The sequence below is a fragment of the Phaethon aethereus genome (assembly GCF_964289735.1).
Source record: "Phaethon aethereus genome assembly, chromosome: 1".
NCBI lineage: Eukaryota > Metazoa > Chordata > Aves > Phaethontiformes > Phaethontidae > Phaethon > Phaethon aethereus.
In genome coordinates this window covers 80,690,322-80,714,444 of record NC_138575.1, presented here as the reverse complement: position 1 = coordinate 80,714,444, position 24,123 = coordinate 80,690,322, and the positions used below count along the sequence as shown (strand labels likewise).

Sequence of the window (24,123 nt, the reverse complement as noted above, 5' to 3'; positions counted from 1 at the left end):
TGCAAAGGCCACTGACAGAAGGTTTTTTCATTTCATAGGATTGGACACTAATGTGAATGCAACTCTGGGTTGCAGGACAAGGCTTTGGAGATAGGTATCTTGGGAAACAAATGGGTTGCTAGTGGGTAGAGAGGCAGTGAGTGTCAGGACACAAATGTTTCAATACCAATTACTCATTCTGTGGTCACAAGCAAGTCACTCTGTACCTTTGCTTACCTACCATGAAACTGGTTTAATCATATTTAACTGTCTAAACCACAGATGTGGTGAAACTTGCAGAATGCCAGTAAACTCTTGAGGTCAGAGTAGCACAAGGAAACGAGACGCTCTTAATACACAGCATGGTTAGTTATGAATGAAGAGCGTCAACTTTGGTGTAGCCTAGAGAATGTCACTTACCTGCTATTCTTCCAATTGGCATTGCATGATCCTCAGGAGGGGATACAGACACCATGATGTGGTTCATATAAGCTAACTCTTCTCGGTGGGACAGGTTGATCGGCTTTACCTCCCTGTGCAGCCCATCCTCAGACAACCTTGGTGGTTTGAAATCGGAGTGCCTGGGGTTCAGTATCAAAGGATGCATGATAGGGCTGGGCATCAGCTGGATGACCCTGGTGTTCTCCTGGCGAGGGCTGGATGGCTTCTGGAGCACCTCAGAAGGAGGCGGGCAGTGGTTGTTTTCTATCGGGGACACTGAGAGAGGATAGGGCTCCTGGTGGTTGTTCTCTTGCTGATGCCTTGACCCTGGCACCCTGTCAGCTGGGGAGAGGCGACGGATAGTGTTGTCCATGGGGGACTTCAGTGGCCGCTGATCGGGATCTGGTGATGGACGGTGGTTGTTGGTGATGGGTGATCTAGAACGATGCAACAGTTCAATGGTTGGGGGATTGTGATGGACTGTTTCTGTGGATGGTCTTGAAGGTCTCTGGACAAAACTATCTGTGGAGAAAAAAAACAAAAATACAGATTGTCTATATTGTGATCAAGGAGTAGGATCTAACTGCCAAACTGTTAGCTGGGCTTACTGGGTACTGCTGTAAGCTTCAAAATGTTTTTATTTGTGTGACCTACAGATGCCCAGAAAAATGTCATATAAATGCAGATAGTTATTACTACACAGAATGAAACCAGTACCATGAATCTCCCTCTATCATCATGTAATGGTAGTTCCTCGGGAAATCTGCTAAAGAGAAGTCCCATTTTGAGAAGCTGACTGGAACACATGTGAAGAAAGTAAGATCTGATTCAGCTGTACTGCGTTCCTGTGCAAATGCTTTGAAACTTATCTCCCGCCATTCGTGTCTCTACATGTGGTTCCTGTTACTGTACCATGATGAGCACTGTAAGGGAGAGGGCAGACATAAAAAGGGAAAATGTCTCCAGAAAAATATTGGGTGGTAAGTTTTAGATGGTAGAGGCCATCTCTACCTTAGGTCAAGGTAGAGAACACCTTAGTCTGAAATACAGACTGGGTTATCTAAAAACACCCACTGGTAGGAAGCTCTTTGTGAAACACTAGCTAAATTTTATCCCTGTCTTGATTTTAAGAGCATGTAATATCTTCATAAGGATATTTTCACCTTGGTTTATCTAGTCTGTGCTGTCTACTTATGGGTTGTCCCATATAAGCACTTACATTTCTTCAGCAGGAGGACTTCTAGCATCACTTTTGCATAAGCATACTTCCACAGCTGTGATCCTTAACAGTAGGGGGGAGATAAATCACGGCTCTAGGTCCACGTCTTTACGTACTAACAACCTTCTCACAAAATGAAATGCTTGACATAAACAGTGCAAACTTTCAGCTTAGCTAAGGCCATCAATTTTGACTTGGGAAATTACTGACAAAGAGGAAAACACCACCAGAGCACAGTGACTAACAGGTTTTTATCTGAAAAACAAAGATCAAATTTCAGTGCTGTTTGTCAAAAGCCTTGGATGATAAGAGGAGGAAACTGCTGGGTACATGTCAACAACTGAAACAAGTAGCTGCCCATTTGTGGCTGCCTGTTTTTTCACTCCATTTGCACCGATCCTCTTCAAAGAGTCTCTTGCTTTCTTGTCGAGGCAGCGACACTCATTGAAGACCCTGTCGAGGTGAAGACTCAGGGGCTCCCGCTGCCCTGGAACCATGGCAGGCATCAGGAGAGGGATCAGCACTTACCCAGGGAAAGGCCTGAACAGGAAAAGCTCTAATCCTGAGGAAATGTAGTGCCAGGCAGTGACATAGCACCCACCCTTTTGCCTACTCAATGGGCTTTTCTTCTACACAAGGACACTAAAGTCTACAGGAAACCCTGAAATTTTAGGCAGAAACTACATGGCTCCAGAACACTTATTTCACACAGTTGTGGTCCCAGACAAGAAAAATACATTTGTAGAGCTATTTAAGGTACTCACAATGAAAGAGCTGGAGGACATGAAACTCCAGAGCTATATATTGTTCTTGTTTAAACCTAAACAGCTTTAAATACAATGTGGCCAGCTAATGTGGGATAGCCCAAATGATGTGAAGATCAAAGAAGTATTAATTCCTACCTCTGTGGCTGTCTTGTCTTGATGTCTCACTTCTTTGCCACAATAGAAAGAAAAGCAACCCCCCAATTTTACCATCCGCCCCATCACTGTACATTCAAATAGACCAGAAAATTGTATTGGTTGTCCTACTTACTTACTTAAGCCTTCACTGTGGGGAGCAGCTATCTTGAAAGCAGAAAGGAATGCATTGCTGTGCTTTCCACCGAGCTGTCTGCAAAGATTAGCTGTTTCTGACAAGCTCCAAACAGAAGCAGACCTATCTGCTCCCAAACCATGGTCATCCTGAACCAGGACGGGGTGGAGAGAAGGTAGGGACCAAGGAACTCTAAACAGCAGCAAGAGGAAAAAACCGCAAATGGATACACACCAGCGTTCACTTTCCTCCAAGATCTTTCTTTTTAAACACTCAACTAAAGAATCCCCTCACAGCCGAAGCTGCTGTTTACCATAAAACAATTCACACTCAGCTCCAAGTAGTTCCACTGCCACGAATGACCCTGAACAGAATAAAATCCTCATCACATTCATTCCTTGGCACATCTGATGACTGTAAGTTGAGCACATATGGTATATCATTTCCTGCAGGAATAGACTCTCTCAGTCTGGCTCTTCATTCTGAGTGACCCACACTCTTTTCTTGAAGGGAAAGCTGTGCAAGGGAATTCAGCTCCCAGGAAAATTGCTGACCTATGTGATCCATCTAGGGATGGGTGGGGCTGCACTCACTTTGGGAATGAGCAATTGCTGGCGCGACAATCCCAAAGATTGGCACCCTTTGCTTACCCATAAAAGAAGTGCAGGGAATGACAGTGTAAGCTTCCTGTATGGCATCCCATCAGATGACTCAGTGCTGAGTCAGAAGGACCACTGGATATGTAGGTAATTCACTCTCCATTGCTCATCCCTCTACAAGGACAGACAGATGCCCACAGGGCAGATTCCAAGCCAATGGCAATGCATCTTGGAGATATCATGAACTGTCATCTGATTTCAAACAGTCAAACCCACTTTACTTAAGTTAGAAAAAAGCCACTAGATGTAAATCTTGGTCTCACTGGATTCTGTTAAAATTAAAGCATTTAGAAACAGGATCATAAGCATATAATCTATAAGGAAATGGGCAAAAGAGCCAGTAGAAGAAAATGGAAAAAGATCACTGGAGTAAGAAGGGATTTAAAAAAACATCCATCACCTATGAAGTTTTAACCACTCAAAATTCTGCCAAAGTAAACACTTGACCCCCTCTGTTACAGTTTGTGAGTTTGACAGGGTTAAGTTCTGCTTCTCACATTCATTCTCCTTTTTTACTAAGCTGCGTTCTGCTGAGGGAAAACGGTAAACTTAATTGTGCTAGTTTCTCCCAAGTGACCCTGTGAAACAGGAAGAAGGAGGAAGAAATGTCAAAATGTAGAAATAAATAAATACACCTGCCTATAAATTCTTGGCGTAAATATTTTCCAACTGGTCAGTCTTGTGGCAGGCAAGCTGTAGTTTCTTTTTTTTGTTTTAAAGTCCCTCTCACAGCAAAACAAGAACTAATTTTTGTCATTATAAAGAAAAGTTTTAAGTAACAGCACAGAATTCTGTAAGCAAACACAGTGGTACTATCAGCAGCCAGAGTATTGTGAGGAAGAAATCAAAATTGTTTCTTAATCATCCTGTGCTCTGACAAAAGTTAGATGAGATTGCAAAGGACTTATGTTTTAAGTGACACACATGAAAGGCCAACTTAACATCCCTGTCAAATCCTCTCTAGAGTGAAAGTTGTTCCATATCTTTAATGTAGGGGTGTCTGAGAGGGCTGCTAGTATTTCTGTTTGAAGTTTAGAAAGGGAATACTTGTGGGTGAATGCCAAGCTTCAGGAAAAAATGGAGATTTTTATAATGGTCTTTGGAAAGTGCCTATCTTAATACACTAGGTAACTGTCTCTTGCACAATTCTGCCAATTCAACCTCATCCTGACCTGCAGCACCCTCTTCTAATCTGAAATATTAACACAGCTGTGTGGAAACACTTTGGAGTGTCCTTATGCCACCTGCTGCTGTCCTGCTCTTTGCTTAGTCTCAGAGTTTTGCTGGTGCCATTTGATTCTGGCTTGCTCAGGCTGGCCATGGGCAACTTGTACAGGTCTGACAGTATCCCTGGATCTTCTCTTGCAATCCCACATTGAATCTTGAAATAGTTTATGCATCTTTTCTCCGGTTAGCAGAGACTAGGGTGATATCCTAACTCACTTCTGTTCTCTTCTCCTGTTTATTTAAAAAAGGAATAACACTACTTTTTCCTAAGTTGTTTTTTTTTTTTAATTGAAAAAGTGAATTCTACCTGATGCTTTCATGGAAAGGACTTTTCAAAAGACTTAGGCTTTATATTCTTCTGGTACCCAAAAAAAACAAGAAGCCCTTTAGTATGTATATTTTTAAAGAAAATAAAACCTCAATTTTCCATTGAAGGAAGCACACATACATTTTGATCTGCACTAATAATGAGCAGAAGCAGCCCAAATCTGCAATCCCACAAACATACCTATTCTTTGTTCACCACCTCTAACAGCCATGGTACGTGTGGACACTACTAGAAGGCTAACTAATAACCTAATCAAGTAATTCTGATAGTAACAATAAGACAAAACCTGCAGAAAAATCTTCAATCAACATGAGTTACTCCATTAGCAAAAAAGCTGACCAACAAGATGTGCTCAGTGCTAGGAACTCTGACATGATGCGATGACAGATTGTCAGCTGAAGTGACTTTGAGTTACATGTTCCTCTCTGAGGCTGCCTTCTCCCTTGCTCTGCAAACAGTTGCATCTATTTGCATCTCCAGGATACAAAAAGTCCATGAAGCATCTTTGTCTACCTAATTGGGAGTGAGGAAAAATGAATCAATGAGGTCAATAAAACTTTCTGGTATTTTTGTAATCTGCATCTGGCATAGCTTTCAAGCAGGCTTTGGAAACAGGGCAAAATAATAGAAGATAAATGGAGAGTGCACAGTGACTCCCTAGACCAGTTGATTGTTCTAAAGCTGTGGAGACAAAGGGAGGACAGTAGCTTTACTTAAGTAACTTTGGAGCAAGAAAGTGACGTAATTCCTCATAGCCTTACCCTACTCGCCTCTATAATGGCAGCTCCCATAAGAATGAGACAGAGTTACCTTCATCATGATTCTGGTGTAATATGACCTCTGGCTGAGCATGGATAGAGTTCCCAGGGTGGAAGAAAGGTGTGAAGAGCATACGAGCTTTCCTTTGCTTCAGGATATGCTGAAGGAGTTCATACAAAACATCACCTGAAAGACAAACAGCAGGAAAAAGGAAATGAAAACCTGCTTACTGCTGAGAAGACTCATTTAGCCATCTGATGCATGAATTCATGGCTCCTGGGTGCTATTTTCAGACCCAAAAATGCTTGCAGTAAAATCCTACATTTCACTGTTTTGCAAGGTTCTTCCCTGAAAGGAAAAAAAAGAAAAAGAAAAGCTGCACATCATGCCTCTGTGGTGACTGTGGAAAAATGGGAGAATGACAAAACATGGCTTTTATTATCCCAATACAGAAATGTTTTCAGGCTACATTACTCCCATCCAAGAGCTCCAAACTTTTACATGCAGTAGTTAGTTCAGTGTCCCACCTTCTCTCATCACAGCCTCAGTTTTTTAGGTAGATACCTTGGGACACGGAATTCTTAAAGGTAGAGGCCATGATTTATGCAGTGAACTGCTGGGAGCAAAGACGGTGATCGTCTTTAATTACTGAACAACTTAGGCTTTATAGGGCGAGGAGATAGAAGATGTTGTAAAGCCTCTTCATACAACACCAGTGTCTCAAGGCCAGAGGCAGTGTGCTGCTAAGATACTCCATTCTAGGAAATCCACAGGAGGAAGAACTCTCACTTTGAAAAGTTACTTGAAAAGACTTGAAAAGAATTGAGAGATTTAACTATCCTGAACACCCTTGCTATGGTGACAACTCCTGGAGACACTCAAGTGCTACAGGTACCTTAGGAACTTCTGTATGTCCCTCTTGGCGTCATGGGTTGGACTCCTGAAAAGCCCAAATGGGATCCCAAAGCCAGTTATTTCTAGCTACTAGAATCTATATGGAGCTCACTGCAACAGGCAGTATTAGACCACGGATATGATGAAGACTAAGGAACAAAACGCCGTGGACGTGGTGCTCTGCATGGGAAAATACAGTCTGTTAGTTGCTATTGTATTGACACAGAAACTTCTGCAGCAAATTGCACCACACCAAGCTGACATGTTCTTGTGTGAATTGATCCAGATGCTTCTTTTTGGGGTGCAGGCAGGCTGTTCCTCCACTCCCTGCCCACCCCCCCCAGCCCCCGCCAATTCCCTGGCACCAGAATTGTTCTATCTTTCCCCAGTGGAATATATCACCGTAATATTTAGGAAACCAATGGACTAACTGCTTATTTTGTGTCTTTTTATGTATTACATCTTGTACTGATGCCCCTCCTCCAACAATAGCTACATGAAACACCTAGGTACTTACACATTTTGTCTGATGTAACTGGTGGGACATTTCAAAGTGAAAATGTACAACACAGGATACGAAGTCTCTTGACTTTTAATTCTGCTTGCTCTTTTCTGTTTGTCACTGCTCATATTACAGAGGAACAGGCTAAAGCAGTAACATACTATCTGAAAAGGAACTTAGTGAAGTTTCACTTAGGAAACCTTGGATTTTCTGGGATAGTTTTCTCAAGTGTGTGAGTTTTTTTAGTAGTTGCTTCTATGAGATTGTAAGCTGTGTGCCATTTGTCCCTTGCCTCTATAAACTGCCAATGCTCTATTTGTAGGCAAGTTTAGTGTCTTAGCGTGAAACAGTTAAAACCATCCTGCTTTCCATAGTTCAGCTTCCTTTATTTTTAGAATCTTGGCTGCTTTTACTGTCTCAGCAGTGACTTTAGGGCATTTTTAAAAGGCGATTGCAATACCTGAAAATCTAATTAAAAACAAAGCCTCGAGAACCAAGCTACGTTTTCCATGTTTAGTACACGAAAGGCTAAAAAGTGATTTTACCACATAATTTGCATCTTTGAATGCAATAATGGCACAATCACAATTAGTGCTGTAACATTCCAAGCAATAAGGTAGCAAATTTGTACCTCTTTTGATTTGGCCTGGCAGACTACTGAAAATGTCCATGAAGCTGGCCGTTATGCTTCTGCACCACTCAGATGCAGTAATGGTAGTTAAGAAGGTGAAAAATATTTTTCACTCTCCCTCTCCTCTGCTGCCTCCCTTCCCTGGCCAGCCCTAAACAGGAGACTAGCTGTGGGGCTGTGAGCCCACTTTGTTGCTAGGACCTGTGGTGGGGAGTGGATGTGGTTCACCTGGTTTACCCATGAGGGGAAAGTATACAGATTTTATGTAGCTACACTCTTGAAAAACTTAATGCCTCTATGGCAAACATTATTTCATAGGTCTTAAATTTCACGTATAATTAATTTCTGGGAAATGTTGAGGCAATGGGCCTTTACCTACAGGCACCTAAATTTTTAGGGACTGACTCAGATATCCTCTAAAAGGTTTATTATCAGTGGGCAATACCTGTAGAGAAGGAGAGAAAAAGCGAGGGAGGCGGCCTTTAGTTTGGTTATTTTATTCCAAATCTAGGTAAATAAGAGCTTAACCTCCTGCATAAAGTGAGGATTTGCAAGCCAGAGGCTCTTCTCTGCAAATGCTCTATCTCCAGCCTACAAACTTATTAATCCTACTCATTTCAAGTGCCCTCGCTGCACACAGGGGAAGAGCAGGGGCAAAACTTGTAGGCAGCAAGGCATTGATGATAAGGGGAGTTGCAGACAAGACTCAAAGGTGTCCTTACAGTCCTTGCCCACGTCTCCACTTTCAATACTCCCTTTGCCTTAAGTAGGGCTAATTTTTAAATTAAGTTTATTCAGTGGTGTACTAGAATTAAAAAACCAGACATTTCTAGGCATCAGTTTTCACTACTGTATTACACTGGCAAGAGACATTAATGGTTGGCATCCCCTTCCATACAAAATTACTCCTGCATTTGAAGCACATGCTTAAAAAACTTCATATATACTAAACATAAGCCACAGTTTGTCAGGCAAATTCTGCAGGAGGGTGGTTGTGGGAGCGCATTCAAGAGAGTTGCCAAGCAGCTTGATGCAGAATTAGTGCCATGGGTTGCTTATCAGCTGGATCCAAGCAGCACCAGCGGTACTTCTGCACCTAGTAAGCCTTGCACTGGAAGCCGCCTAACAGCAGTTCTGTCACCTCTTAGTTCAAATTCTTTGATCACCTATGGAGACTGAATTATGAGCCTTTATATTTAACAGAAGTACCTTGTATGGTCAGAAAAGAAAAGCTCACAACTCTTATTTAGAACCACTAACTCACATTTAGTTAAACATGTCTGACAAAGGAGGGCAGAGGCTTACTCTGAATGTAAAACTGGAGCAGACAGACCGCAGGGGATATAAATATAGGCAGGCAACATACACATTTGCAAATCTTCTTTGTGAACAAATGAAGACATAATTTGAGCAATAGGCAGACTGATTCACACACCTGTCTGTGCTGTGCCTTGGGCTGGACTCCAGCACGTGAGAGAATACAGTAAAGTAAAGCAAAGCCCACAGGGGCTGTAAAATAGAGGAAAGGTCCCCCAGGGAGGAGTTTTGCAGTCACTTTTAGCAGCACGTCAGCCAAGCCAACTGTGAGGCAGAATGTTAATATGGGCTGCTTAAGAGGCTGGAGCACTTGACTAACTTGCCGCTGGAGTTGGGTCTGTGAAAAGATAAGCCTTTATAGGGAAGAGCTGGAAGTCACAAAGTGCTGCCAGAGAAGCTTGCTTTCTGGGAGTTCTGCAGGGAGTTTTAACTAGAAACAGGCTGAACGTTTGGGTTGGGTTTGGATTTGCATTCAAATTTGTCTACAACTCAGGTGTATCAGGATTTCTATTCCCTCCTCGCCCTTTTTGTCCTTGCCTCATACCAGTGTCTTTGTCCTCCCTCTCTTCTCCTTGCAAAGTCCACCCCAACAAATGTGACTGTTTCCTCCTCTGACTGGCTCCAGATTTCATTGCAGCTCCCTCTCTCTTTTCAGTCACAGCTTCTGTAAGCAATCCTCACCTGAATGAGGAGACCTGTATCGAAAGTCCTCTTTGGTCAGGAGCAGCAGAGCCTTGCCGTTCATCTCAAAAGTGTTGCTCTCAATCGGCCTCAAGGAAAACTCCTTCTCCGCCCACCTGAGCCACTGTGCCACATCATCCCTGCTCCAGTAAACGGGCTGCAAACCTGCGGCAGGAAGAGACGATGATCGCGTTACCAAATTGAGACAAGGCATGGGAATACAGGCAAACATCAATGAATCCCCCTTTCTCCCCACACCATAATGTGCAAAGTCTCAGGGGAGGGTGTAGGAGAGGAATGTCATGTTGACGCAGAATTACTCTAAGCACTGGACTGTGAAATACTTCATTAGTTCAGGCACCTTGGTTTATCTGTGACATCTTGAGAAACAAGAACTGCCTCAGCATCCTGTAAAAAGCTTCTAGGATATTATTTCATTCCAGGTTTCCACTGTGAAATGGGATTTTCCTCCAGCTGCTCCTTCTGAGGTGCAGAGCAGGCAGGAGGCAAAGTCCTTGCCCCATCCTTCCCGGTGTGTATCGTTTCATACAAGAGAGGCGTGCTCTCTCTTCATACCCCTTGTAAAGTCATCGATCAAGAATAATGAAAAGTAGTCAGGTGCAAGAGAGCTATGGCCAAACTTCCCTCTAGGTGGCTGAGGTCTGAAAAGAAGGGCTGCTTCACACAGCCGCTGTAGCACTGTGTCTGTAAGCAGTTATCAGTGCAGGTAAGGTTGAGAACGGTGTATTCAGACTGGCCCCCCCCTCCTGCAGATGCCGTTATGCTAGCAGATGCTATTCCCACACTGGGGAGGAAAATAAACGCTGAGGCTGGGGCACCTTTAGCACTGCTTTAGCCTGTGTTTCCTGTATAGCGATAAAATATTACCAATGTCACTCTGTCCGTATAAGGGTGGTATGCCATTTTACAGTGACATAGCAGGTATGTTCGGTTTGGGCACAGATTTTCCAGGGCTCCAAGAAGAATCTGGCAGTCCCTTTCTCCCAGCCAGCTCGTACAGCATATACAGCCCCGACTACTGTGTTTACTCACAGGAGCCCAATCAAGTTACCATGAAAGTCAAAGACCTTTTGCCCGCTACCTTTACTGGGCCCAGGCAGAGAGGCTTGGGAGGTGTGACAATTCAGCATCTGTTCTACAAAAAAATTTAAAATAGCTTCCTTTCCCTGGAGAGAAGGCAGCAGAGTGAAGAGCTGTTTATACCCAGGTAGAGAGATTATCTCCAATCCACTGGGAGATAAAAGGTTTCTTTCCTTTTCCCTCTCGTGAGATGACTCATTGTTTGACTTGCTACAATGTGCTGCGTAGAAATGAAAGCTTCATACTGTGCATAGGAACATGAAATTTGCCGTATCTGATGAGATCTCTGGTACACAGCCTCTGGCAGGAGCTAATACCTTATGCTTCAGAGGAAGACGAACCTCCCTTCCTCATATTGCACCTGGCTGATTGTATGCTGCGCATGGGAAGAAATTTCCTTCCTGGCACACCATTCTCTGAGATCTGATTACCCTCCTCCTACCAAGCACTAAAAGAAACCTGGGAGAGTTGCACCGCTCTTACTTTGTTTTGGTTTTTACGCCTTTTAACAGATAGGCAACCCCTTTTTCTGTTTTAGCAAGAGGTCACATGCAGTGAATTGCATTCTGCTGCTATGCCAGATTCCCAGACAGCAGCTTTGGAAAGTCCCAAAGCCACAGCTGCATACAGAACTGAACCTCAGTCGGAAAAGGAATTGAGATTGAGCCTGAGAAAGGGTCAGAGCTGACTTAAGGAAGGGACGTCTGCATGGCAGCAGCAAGAATTTCCATTGGCTTTCAACTGCCCCTGTAGCACTGTATTATGTGCCATACAGAAACAAGAAGTAGCATTTATTTATTTATGAAGGACTTAAATTCTCTTCCCCCCTATTGAATTAGGGTCTGATTACTGGGGTCAGAGTTTTCTGTAGGACCTTTCTTTTTGAAGGGACTGGGGTGAGGTGCAGGTCTGCTCAGAGACATGCAAACCATCATCTGAAATGCCAGTGAGGTTCATCTTTTGCTGAATACATGCTTATTTCTGCAGAAAACACACTCCAGATCCCAGGCCGCTGCTGAGCAGCATACACATTGACTGAAGCTAAAAGAGAAAGAAGTCAGATTTGATGCAGCCAGACCACAACTTATGAAAGCGTTTAAAAGACCATCTGAAGAGTGCTTGAAATGCTCATGCATGGTTTCTTTTGCCTCCCCCTTAGCCATGCCGTGCAAGTAATAAATTCCCCAAAAGACCACTGTCATGTGGAAATCTAACTGGACTTCTGATGTGCACTTCACAAGATGAGGCACGAAACAAAACAAAACATCACTGGGGAAAATCAGACCAATGTAGACTGAGCTACATAATAACTTCATATGATGTGCATGCTCCCTCATAGACAACAACATAATAAATAAGTCATCCTCTGTACAAACATAGATCAAAGTTTCCCATGTGCTGGTAACTGTATTTTTGCCTTTCATTCAACTAATATTAAAGTACCATGTCTAAAGAGAGGTTTAGATTGATCGGCGCTGGACTCAGAACAGCCAAACAAGCTACACAGACTGGAAGAAGCCACATGTGCTGTCCTGGCAACTCGGGAACAGATCCAACACTTTACACTGCAAATCAGGTTTCTGTTGGGTTTCAGCAGCATCTCCAAAGCTTGTGAGAAAAGCCCCAAGTAGTATGACCTAGGACCATGTGGCTTCTAGTTACTGAGAATCAGCAAGCAGCCCTTCTAATTCAGTTTGGCTATCGCTAAGAGTGGGTGGACGCACCACATCTCTCCACCCATGGGGTGATACCATAATTAAATACTTACATTGTGTTTGAAAGATATAAAGTGCCATAAAACAATTTAACTGCTTTTTCCCTAGATGGATTGCCTCTTCTCTCATTTCCCTCTCTCCCTGCCCTGCTGCTTTCCTGGGAAGTTAGTTTCTCCAGAAAACCCACTTTAGTTGCCTGCCTCCACTGCATGCCCATTTGCTTTGTGAGGCTGAACCAGTTCAGTCGCAGGAGGCTTTTTTGGGAGTGCAGACCGGTGTTGCTGAAAATGCTTCAGAAACCGCCGTTCAAAAAGTAATCATGTGCAGTACAGCATTTACTACACTTGTATCCCACCTTCTCTGCCCTTTCTTAAAAAGAAGCAGTTGGGTTTGTGAAAACAATGGCATGAGAGGGTTGGCTTGGCAGCTGAAGGGATTTTATGGCACAGCATACATAGTTATCAGTAGGTTCTGAAAATGCTTTCCTATACTCTCCATGAAAGAAAAACTAATCCCGCTTATACTGTTTTTCTTTTTTGGATGCTGTTTCTTATTTTCCCCTCTCCATCTTCTCTTTTACTGTCATGCCCACAGTGAAGGAAAATGGGCTCTTTTTATCTCTCCAGTTTTATTCTCTGTGAAAGTTAACAATATTGTCTTCAACTAACAAAGATATTTACCAAGCAGAATAAAGTGAGGAAAACGAGTGCTGTGTTACAAAATGAGGACTGAGTTTTGCCAGCTGAACTGACTGTTGCAATCAGTGGGAAGGCTTTGCTGCTTTCAGTAGGTGTGGATCAGACACAGGGGATGCTGCCTTCCTCGTGGTCTGCCCTCTCGGTGGCCAGCGTTGCCACGGGCTTCAGAGGGTGAATTTTGACCTGGGAGTCAGACCTGGCCCTGTTCCCATCTGTGCCATTGCTTCGCTGGCTGAAACCTGGCAAGCATTCCCAACCTTGGTCTCCCTATCTGCATAGTGTAAAAATAAAGAACAACAAAAACTTCTTGAACTCAATAGCTGAAAGCAGGTTAGACAAAGCCATGTAAACCATCAGAATCTGGCTCTGCGAGATCCCAGCGTATTCTCTAGGCTGTCTTCTGTCAGCTTCCAAGTACCACCACCAGCAGAGTAAAATACAATCATTTATAGACACTTTTATAATCTGACAGCTTCACATGCATTAAACAGGGAACAAAATTCATGCTCACCTTACTAACGCTGCAGGCTGGTGCACTGGTGTCTTAATAGATTATCTACTTCTGTTGCTTATTCCTCACCTGAAGTCCTGTTTCTAACACCTGTTACACTAGCTACCTTATAAATGGTGAGAGCGATCAATTCTCATGCTCCAGGGCACAAGCTGATAACCATCTGGATGGCAGAAGAAATCCAGTCTCTGTTCCTTTCTGGTTTTGCACAGCAAAAACAAGTACAATGAGGAGGGGCCAATGGGGTAATTTACACCTTGAAGTAGCCAGTAAACTTGTTTAGGTATGTTCAAGCACTTACACATGTAGACACATGCACGCGCACACAGCAGAATGTATAGGTCTGTTGAAGAGAAGTTTAAGCTGATGGCCTCTAAAGAGTTCACTCTTTTTGACAGTGAGCCCCCCCAGGAAACTTAAGCATGGTCAGACTTTGAGGTTGGAAAAACAGAGTGCTCTGCTCACCTAGCATAGCCCTCTGCACATAAAACTACACAGCCAGCAATATTTGCATCTGACCACAAACTTCTGGCAGGGTTACAACGTTGTTTTTTGAAGAGATGTAGCCAACCTTGAATCTTTCAAAGCACTCATATTCAGCATCTCCTTCTTTGCTTTGGAAGACAGGGTATGTGTTTTACAGTATGAGTTGCTACATACAGTGCATGTAACAGATACACCTAAAATGTGAAGTATAATGTACCGTAGGCTGTTTTCACCTTGACTCATTTTGGAACAATGTGAGGACACAAATCCAATGCAAAGTGTGATGTACAGTACCACTGAGAGCTGCTGTTCCGTTTTAGTTTCGATATGAGGACGCAGCCACACGACAGCATGCATGATGGAAATAGCATTCGCAGTAAGTTTTGTCTAACTTTTGTTCCACTTTGGCTGGGCACTCCATCCTTATGCCTGCTGCCTGGCAGACAGGATGATGAAGAGAGAAGGGGGTAAAGACAGACCTCTCATTTATCCCTGCTTTCTGCAGGACTGACAGAATTGTTCTCACTCCCACATCGAAAACTACTTAGTTGGGCAAACAGCAAAGGGGCCAGCGCATACAAATCAGCAGCTGGTTTCCAAACACCCAGGGACAGATGCACCATCACTGGCAGCATCAGGCAGGCCAGCTCTGACTACAGGACAGTACTTGAGCCTTTAGTGGGAACACAATGCTGGAGAGGCTCAGAAGACTTGAATGACGCTACCAATTAGCTCTTTAGGAACTGAAGTTCTCTTTTTTGTTATTAATTAACAAAAATAAGGCATAGTATGTGGTTCTGCCTATGATGGTGTATGTCAAGTGGGAGAGAAGCATGAGGTTTTTCTCTACATTTCTATGTAAAGGCAACATGGTCTGGAGGAACAACACAGGATTAGATTCAAAACCGTTTCACAGGCTCTCCCAGAGCAACTTTTTAAAACTCCTCTCCTTCTGTCTCACTTCTTCTTTTGGAAAGCCAGACTACCAAGATGCAAAGAGGTGTCATGGGGCTTGGCCAGTTAACATCTGAAATGCTTCGAAAGTGCAAAATGCTGCACAGCTGCTTCAAATGACTATGGTTCAACGCTCCCGTGGTGCTACCTCTGCTGTTCTCTGGTTCCCTGTTCAGCGGTGTTGATTGTTGATGGAGACCAAGGGCCCTGTTCGATACCATGCTCGAACCTGACAGCACAAACCACGACGTGCTGCTCCCTGAGAAGGGCTGCAGTGCTGAGCTCAATGGCAGTGTGCCAATCATGCTGAAAGCGGTTTCAAATTAAAGCCCAAGCTGGGCACTGAGGTCCTCCTGAGAGAGGAACTTCATGTGATCTCTGCTGGAGCTACTGCACTCTTACCCCAAGTGCCTTCCCCATAGCTACCAGCGCTGGCAGGCTCCCACCCATGGGGAGCTCAGCAGCCCTTCAGGACTACCTCTGCTACAGAAGGTAAAGGCAGAAAGATTAAGGACCCTCCTTTCTCAGGAAGCCTAATTTCCTCAGAGGAGAGGAATGGGTGACAGGGAGTTGTGGTGTGCTTAGCTACCCCCATGCAGTTGGACAACCTAAACAAATGCCTTCTGGGACTGCTCTTGGGTTGGCATACATGTGGAAGAGACAGCGCTACCACAGGATAAACTCTGTGTTGGTGGTGGTTTGTGCACTTGTTATTACGAGTACGGGACAGAGGTCTGGTGTGCGGTGATGTGCCCGAGCACTTGCTCTTTCCAGCAGGTGTCGGCTGACCTGGGTAGTGGAGAAGCAGTGGCCATTCATCACTGCCAGCCCACTGGGATTGCCTCATCCTACAGTAGAAGGCTGGCTCCGCAGTTTCGAGGCCCAGAGATAAGCAAAGGTAGAAAAGGAGGAAAAGGTTAATCCTGGCTAATCCTCAGAGAGAATTATACGGGAGGTGAGTACAAACTGGTACAAGGGAAATGGACGGCAGCAGACGAAAATGCGCCTTTACAGGTCTTGTTAAGGAAAAATGGTTGGATAGGCAACAGAAGAGTTGTGTGATGGGCAGGAAGAGAGACCCCAGTGAGGCTTGCGTGTCCTTTAAAAAGGTATGAAACTGCCTGTAATCAGAATGACAAGGCTTTGGGAAGCTTCCCATGCTGCTGGGAACAGAGGGTGAAACAGCCTTTTCAGTAGTAATCTGAAATAAAAAGCATAGGCTCATGTCTTCTGCTGTCCTGTTCAACAGAGTATTAGAGCACAAATGCAGGTAATGCTTTGTGCATGGTGTCTGCTTTGGGGCCTCTGTGCATGCAGACATCTACAGAAACAAACCTCGTGAAGCACTGGGCCAGGTTTCTGCCATGCTGACTTTGCTAGTGTGGTGCCCTGTGACCCAGCCCTGCTCCTCTCACTGTCTGCGCAGAGACCCTGGGAAGCTGACACACCCGAATGCCTTAGGGCTCCAGGGTCATAAAACAAATAAAATTGCTGTTCTAATGCAGCCTTTGGAAAGCCCGTAAGAAACATATTGATTGGAAAATGCTTGATTAGAATGATCAAGCTCTGAGCTCTCATACAGGGAAATAAATCTTTTCAATTCCCCACACCCCGTGCCAAGCTCAGCTTCCTGGAAGCAACTATGGCCCTTTCTGGAACTGAGCTGAAAATCCCATGTTCCATCACCTCCTCTGACCTGCTGATATTACACATGGTTTGCATTTGCTGATCAAATGCACAAGCAGGACTCTAAATTAGCTTGCTGGGCTGAGATAGCTTGCTGATTAATGATGGCAGATGAAGTCACCGATACAAAAACCCCACAAAATGTGAAGTCTGTGCAAGTGGGAAAGGAGAGAAGAAAGGCCACACTCTATAGAATTCAACACGAAGAACATATTCTTTCTCAGTCTACAGCTGAACCCTTTTCTTTGCAGATACAGGTTACTAAATGAAGTACTCTCTTACACAAAATTACTTGCTATGTCTAAGACCCCCCGCCCCAACAACAGTCAGAAAACTCCCTGAACACTGCAGACCAATTCCTGAAGTCCTCAGAGTTGTATCTGATGTCAGAATAAAGCCTCAAGTGCAACCCCAGTCATTTAACGTGGCCAGTCATGCTGCATTTCTTGTAACTGAAATCAGTATTTTCTTGTAACTGAAATAGTATTTGACCCATAGCAGCCACCTCTCTCCTTTCTGTTTCCACCCGCATCGTCTGGAGCGAGCTTGCAGAAAAAGCAGAACCTGGGATGCAGCCCTCTTTCCTCTGTGAGCTGCCCTGTTTTGGGATCAGTCACAGAAAATGTTATAATGCTGGAGCAGTCTCCCCGCTGCCGACAGGTAGTTTGCGGCCTGAAAAGAGAATTCACGCAGGACGGGGCAAACCAGTCTAGTTAAAATGGTGCTGGTATGAGTGCTGAAGTGGCCAGGGTTTGAAGTTCTGGAAGGGAAAAGCTACCAGCCAAAGAAGCAAGCAACCACAGAGGGGATGGAAAGACCAGCCTGTTTTCTAGGCACTCATTCCATGAGCCATGTCCAAGAGCTTTCAAGAACTGCACAGAATGGTTCCAGTTTCCTTTCGTGTTGTTTGCAAAACCTTCCTAGAAGAGGAAGAGAGCTAACAAGAAGCTCTCCTTCCAGGGGCAGGGAGAAGGCCGGCTTTTTGCATCTGGGCACCACATTCAGAGAAGGCCAGAGCATAACAGCGAGTCAGTGAGCCACGGACAGCACGATGCCATTCGGCTGACTACAGCCGTTCAGCCGACTACAGCCGTTCAGCCGCTACTGCAGTTCCCGCAGTCAGGAAAAAACTTGCTTGGGTCCAAGAGGACCCCTCTCTGCTCAGGTTGTGCCTACAGGCAGAGAGGGCAGGTGACCATGGGATTCCTACCAGAGCGGCTTGTGCAACACAAGCAGCTGGCAGGGGGATGGGGAATGGGGAAATGTTGGTTTGGATCTGCTCCCAGTTATAGTCTTAATCCAGTCCTGACTCCTTCTCAACCACTTTTTGGCCATTTTCCACGGAGCAGACATTGCTTTCCTACTGCTCCCTTCCAAAAGAAGCTGAAAGAAATGTCTTCTGTTGCTTTTTTCCTTGTATGTGCAAAAACTGTATCCTAAACAAAACGAGCTGAGCCCTGACAATGGCATGGGTTAGCTAGCTCAAAAGATCACGCTGCCAGAAGCATGCAGTTTTGCAAGTAGATGTCAAGGAGATTATAAAAACTTTAGTTTTCTTCTCAGCAACTCTTCATGTTTCAAACCGATTTATCTTAATCCACGTCAAAATTCAGGTCTAACAAACATTCTTTACAGTTTTCCTGTATTGGATACAGTCACTGCTGATACTACTATCAGTAATACATGCACATTTACACTACACAGTGCCTTTCAACTGCAGACAGATTAGATTGGTATATTTGTTTTATAAATGTGAGGCACAAAGTCATTGGACACCTGCCCATACACTGAATCTGTTACAGGAGGGATCGAATCCAGGAACTATATGCTGCTCCTCTTTACAACTGGTCAAATGCAGAGCATCTTTATGTCCTTAACACCAGCTTTTCCTTCCCAGTGCATCCTGGCAACAGTAATTTTAAGGTTGAAAAAACAACGTCTGTATTAGAATGAACTGTCAATACATGCTGGTTTTTTTCCTTTTAACAGAATATGGCCTTGATCCCTAGCTGGGGTGTTGAGGATTTCTAAGTAATTAGGAATAAATTGATCTTGGTGGTCTTGACCTACATATGGTTTTACTTCTGTCTTTTGCCTGCTGCCTAATTGCTATACAGCAGAGAGGGGTGCTGAGATTACTACCATGCTTAGAGTATGTGGTGGTAATGCTGGTGATAGAACTGAAAGCTCTGGTTTTAGGTACCTGATCAACCCTCCAGAAAGATGTGAAAAACTGAAGAAATAGTTGCTAGTTGCAATGAATGCAGCTGCTAAAATTAAGATGGTTCTTTGGGCAATTTATCGCTTCAACCTATCATAAGCTAGGTCACCTTGATCTTCCAGGGGCTGCAAACTTAGAGGTGATTCTACCGTTTCGGAAACGAGAGGTCAGGAAGTCCTTTCTGTACAGCTGAATCAAGTGGAAAGTTTTGAAATCTCAGTTTCACATGCCAACAAAACACCACCACCAACATAGCAAGACATTGTAATCCTCCTGTATTAAGAAGCTGCTTTCTTCTCACAAGGAGATTTTGTTCTCAGAGGCTCACATCCTGAAGAATTTGGGTCCCTTTCCCTTGAGGAATTTTGGCTGGGACTTTGTTTCCTAACTCAACTGCGATTGTGAGAGCTGGGGAGGGGGGAGCCTGTACACAAAGAACATGTTTTCCAGGCTGTTTCCAGGGAACGTGAGGCCAGCTCCACTACAGAACAGTCTACGCCGTGACAGCAAGATGTCATCTGTTGGCTTCCTCAGCACTGGGGCTCCAAGCCTCGCGAGCTGCAGCTGCACTTGTGCTGCTACTGTAAAAGCAGATTTTGGCAGCGCAGCCAGAACCATGGCTTACTTTGCCTATAACCATTAAGCAAATCAGTGTAGAGAAAATTTTACCACCAGCATATGGTAAGAGCATGTCATACTTCTACTCTAACTGATTTCACTTTTGGACCTCTTGTCTCTTGCTTATGCAGGCATTCTCCTTCAGATTCCTAATTCAGGAAGGCTGTAAAAGCCTGCTTCAATCCACCAGTACATGAGTTCTCCTGTGCTTTATGCAAAGACCTGCCTTCACGTGACATTAAATACTAAATAACTGGGGGAAATGGTGCAAATTATAGCTCTGGAGACTGCATGCTGTACTCAGTTTTGAACCCCATCTCAGGCTTTGGGGGTAAAAGCCTTCTTTTAGCATGCTGCAGACATTTCCTGCTCCCAAGATGCTGCAAACCAGAGTTCTGACATGGTTAAAAACTCCAGATTTAGCTTCATTTCTCGATGGTTCCTTAATGAACCAAATCCCTGCAGCTCTTACAAACTGTCAGTCATTTCTCCGAGAAGACACTGCTGTCCTAGAGAAAGGTCAAGTGCTTGAAACAACTGCTCTAGATGCTGGGGGTCCTTTTCCACATCCAGGGGGACGAGGAGGCCACTGAGACGGACTCCAAACTGCACTACAACGTATCACGCACACAGGAGAAGTAACAGCACTGCATTTGCATGGGGCCCTTTATCTCTACCCTTCCAGTGTGACTTATGCACGGAAAGGCTTCTTGTACTAAGATACTTGTGCTTGAAATACATTGATAATGAGAACAAATTAAGTGTGTGCTCTTTGATTATCAGATGATAAATTATCATGATTATCTTTGCTGCAGCTTGAGAATTGCTTCCTCTTCAGGGTTTAACTCCTGCTTGCTCTGAAGCTAGTCAGCACGCCCACTAACTTCTCATATTAGGCCCCCCAAAAACTGGCTTCTACTTACTATTTCTATGCAAGTCTAATGAGGTAAAGACATTACTTCTATTTGGGGCCATTTGAAAATATGTCCCAAGCAGTCAGAAATCAACTTTATTAATTGGGACAGCAGGCAAGACCCTGTTTGGGAGCTTGTCAGATTGGAGCTAGGATGCTGTGCCGTGTATCTCAAAGCTAGGTGTGTGCTGCAGTCAGAGGCACGGCTGCAGCACTTGCAGCCATCCCTGGGGGGCCCTCTGAATGAGCTCCCTGAGGTGCCAACCACAACAAGGGCTTGAGCATACACTGCATGTTCAGCACAGCCTGCCTGACACCATGGTAGTTAGTTCATGCTGAGGGCTGTGGGTGTTATGGCTTTAGCAAATTCTTGGGCAGCTGTGAGACTGACTCACCTCTGACTGCAGTGCAGTTACACACTTGTGTGAGCTATGGCTACCTCTCTGTGACAGCCTCAGATCTTCAGAAATACGCACTTCAGTTTCACCCCTCCAGTTCACAGATGGCTCACAGGAGTCCTGTGCTTGAGGGAAATATCCCCCCTCCTGAACTGGGTATATGGGAACCCCTTTCTGTTATTCTGTCTGGTACAAGGGGGCCAGAACAAAGGTGATAATTTCTATATCAGTGCTGGGATACTTGCAATCACTATAGTGTCCTCCAAACCAGCTCCTTTCAGGCCATAGCTTGGTCAATATGTAGTGTGCAGTGGCAGTGCTGACTTAGTGTTTTCTGATCACCCCTTCGATGTGCCAGTGCAATTGGTGGAGGAGCTATGCTGTGATCTCGATGACAGAGATAATCTGTATTTAAGTATATATGTTCATTGGTTTCTGCCAGATCAGCTTTCTGAACTGATTAAGAGCACAACAGCACCAACAGTTAGGTCAACACAACTAGCAAGGAGATGGCAAATTGCAAAAAGAATAACAGCTGGATGTGGTGACAGAGAGGGGAGGAAATGCTTCAGCTAGTATTGTTACAGAACATGTCATGCCACTGAAAAGTGCATGGGCTCGCTGGATTATTTGAGTTTAATCTTGATGATGTCACCAAGAAAGGCTTGCTTCCAGGGCTGGAAAAATTATTGCAATGTCAATAGAGGCAAATAATTTTACCTACGCATTTCCAGTAGATGATCAAGCTTTGAATGAGAAGGAAAACAAATGGATGAGATAATTCACGAGGAGGTTCTGCCTCATCCTGCTTTTCGGGTTTCTTGTAAAGGTAAAGGTGCTGTAAGAGAGACTGCATACCTAGTAACGATGATAACTGATACCACCACAGATTCACAATTCTTAATACTCTGTAAACCTATTGTGCTGGTATAGACACCTAGTGACCTTGACATCAGTGAAGCCATGTTGTGCTGTCCTGCTTTCCACCCTTCCTTTCCCACAGGAAGGACGGCCATCCCTGTGCTTGCTATTGCCATCAAACGACTGCAGATGTGCAGGGGGAAAGGGGACTTCTGTCTCTTGAGCGGCGCATGGTCTGCTGCAGTTGAGAGTCCCAGAGCTGAGGTGGGTTCGGCTGTGGAGCTGTGCGAGCAGGGAGGGGTGAGAAAATTACCCCTCTCAGTCCCACTAACAGTGCTCCCTCTTTTGAAGGGGTGAGGGGTAGCAATCATATTTTTCTTAGTTTAAGTATTGTGAAAGAAAATAAAGTGGTATCACCTGTCAGAAATATTTAGTAACATCTGATGTCTTCTTTACATGGCTGACAGTTGTGCCAGGTAGTATAAAACACTGAATAAGAAGGAGTCCCTGCCTGGAGGACGTTAGAATATAAACAGAGAGGAGAGGGAAGGGATTGAATGCACAAGCAAAATGAACAAGCATGATAGTGTGCATACAGTGCTGGTCCCTCTGGGAGCCAACTGAAACTACCAGAATCCCCATACACTCTTTACTAAGTAGATATTGTGAAAATCTCATTGAAATACTTTTTCATCAACTTGCCTAATTACAATTTTCATAGTAGTGCTCCCTCATATTTTGGCAATTTTCAGCCAGCTCTGTGAATGACTCTTGTCAAATTACGTGTCTTATCTGTTGAAGAAATCCAGATTTATAGGTGTATCTGTTTACATACCACTTCTATTCACAAAAACTCAAGACAATCACAATCATGTTCAAGTCAGGAAAGCAACAGAGGTGTCTCTATGAAGTAGTAATTTCTCTTCTATTCTTCTAGTGCTTCAAGACTTGCTTGGTTTACAAAGTCCAAACCAGTTTAGCCTCATTCTTTTGTATCATAACTTCCAAATCATCTCAAGTTTCTGCTCTCCTGAGGAGACTGATTCACAACCAACTTGCACAAGATGGAACATCTTTTTAAAAATCCACCATTTGGACCTACTGGTCATGTGTCTGGACTTGTCTGAACAGGCCATCCCTGATGCAGTATCTTCTGTCCTACTAAGAAACACTTGCCTGGATATCCTCTCTTTGGTTAAGCTGACTGTGTCACAAATCAAGTACCCATGAAAGCTGTTTTTGTCAACCGTACCAGCAACAGCAATTTTTGGAAATGCTGTTCAGTATTAGATCAGAGGAGGGAAGTGTCTTGGTAACTAGAGCACATAAGTCAAATTCAGACCGCAACAGGACTGCACACCTTATAAGCCTCTCAGCCTGTGGATCAAAATGTGTATGAGAGGGAGATGGCAGGGAGTGGGGTGAGTAGAAAAAAGACTTGAGAAGTAAGAAGGTAGGAAGCAAACATGCACATTAGGGAAGGAAAATTTACTGTATTTTGAGGAAGGGATACCTTCTAAACCAACTTTTCAGGTTGCCCTAACTTTTCCCTTCATGCCTGTTTTTATAATTCCTGCATTACAGAAATTACTAAGCTAATAGGTACACATTGTCAGCACAAAACACGTTGACATTGCAGATCTTTCCTTTCTTCTTAACAAGCTACAAGTGGAAAACTACTTTTCTGAAATGCTTTGCTTATTAACATAATTTTGATTTTTTCACATGACCGGGGTCAACTTGCTTAGCACTGACAGCATGGTACAGAAATGCAGACATGGGCACACTGTCAATTTGAGGGGAGGGGGAAGAAGTCATCTTCAGCAATTTCACAGAAAATGACATTAGGGAATGCAAGGTGCCAAAAAATTTCCTGTGAAGCCCTGAAAAAATCTGCAGACTTTAGATGTCTCACACCACTCTGGCAGATAATAAACATAGAGCATATGGACTCAAATACTGTATGTTCATGAAAACACAGTCCTCTGTGTTTGACACCATGCAGAGTTTCTGAGGACATGAATTTCAGAAAAGATTTACGCTCTTGTTATTCAGGTGTTTGGATAACCAACTGAAATTCAGAAAAAGGTTTCTTTGTGGGCTGGTTTATTCTTTAATAAATTATAGCATTTCTTTCTTATACCTTCCTCTGAAGCAGCTGGAATGGGCAACTGTTAGGTTGGTCCTGTTCAATATTGTCTCTTCCCTGCTCTGATCAAATTTTTTAATCTAGGTCCTGAAACACTACTTCACTTGAGGATTATTTCTCAAAGAAAACGCCATGACTCA

The 24,123-nt window shown here is 44.0% G+C and overlaps 1 protein-coding gene across 2 annotated transcripts in view; it reads right to left on the bottom strand.

Annotated features, from left to right (window-relative positions):
- Nucleotides 1-24,123, bottom strand: part of ETV6 (ETS variant transcription factor 6) — a gene marked incomplete at its 5' end in the record, with an annotated part of 141,911 nt that overhangs the window by 24,392 nt on the left and 93,396 nt on the right. For both annotated transcript variants that reach the window (XM_082014258.1, XM_082014259.1), the window contains 3 exons: nucleotides 400-942; nucleotides 5,699-5,833; nucleotides 9,673-9,837. In XM_082014258.1, the coding sequence (XP_081870384.1) occupies nucleotides 400-942; nucleotides 5,699-5,833; nucleotides 9,673-9,837 (843 nt within the window). The remainder of the gene's footprint in view (nucleotides 1-399; nucleotides 943-5,698; nucleotides 5,834-9,672; nucleotides 9,838-24,123) is intronic.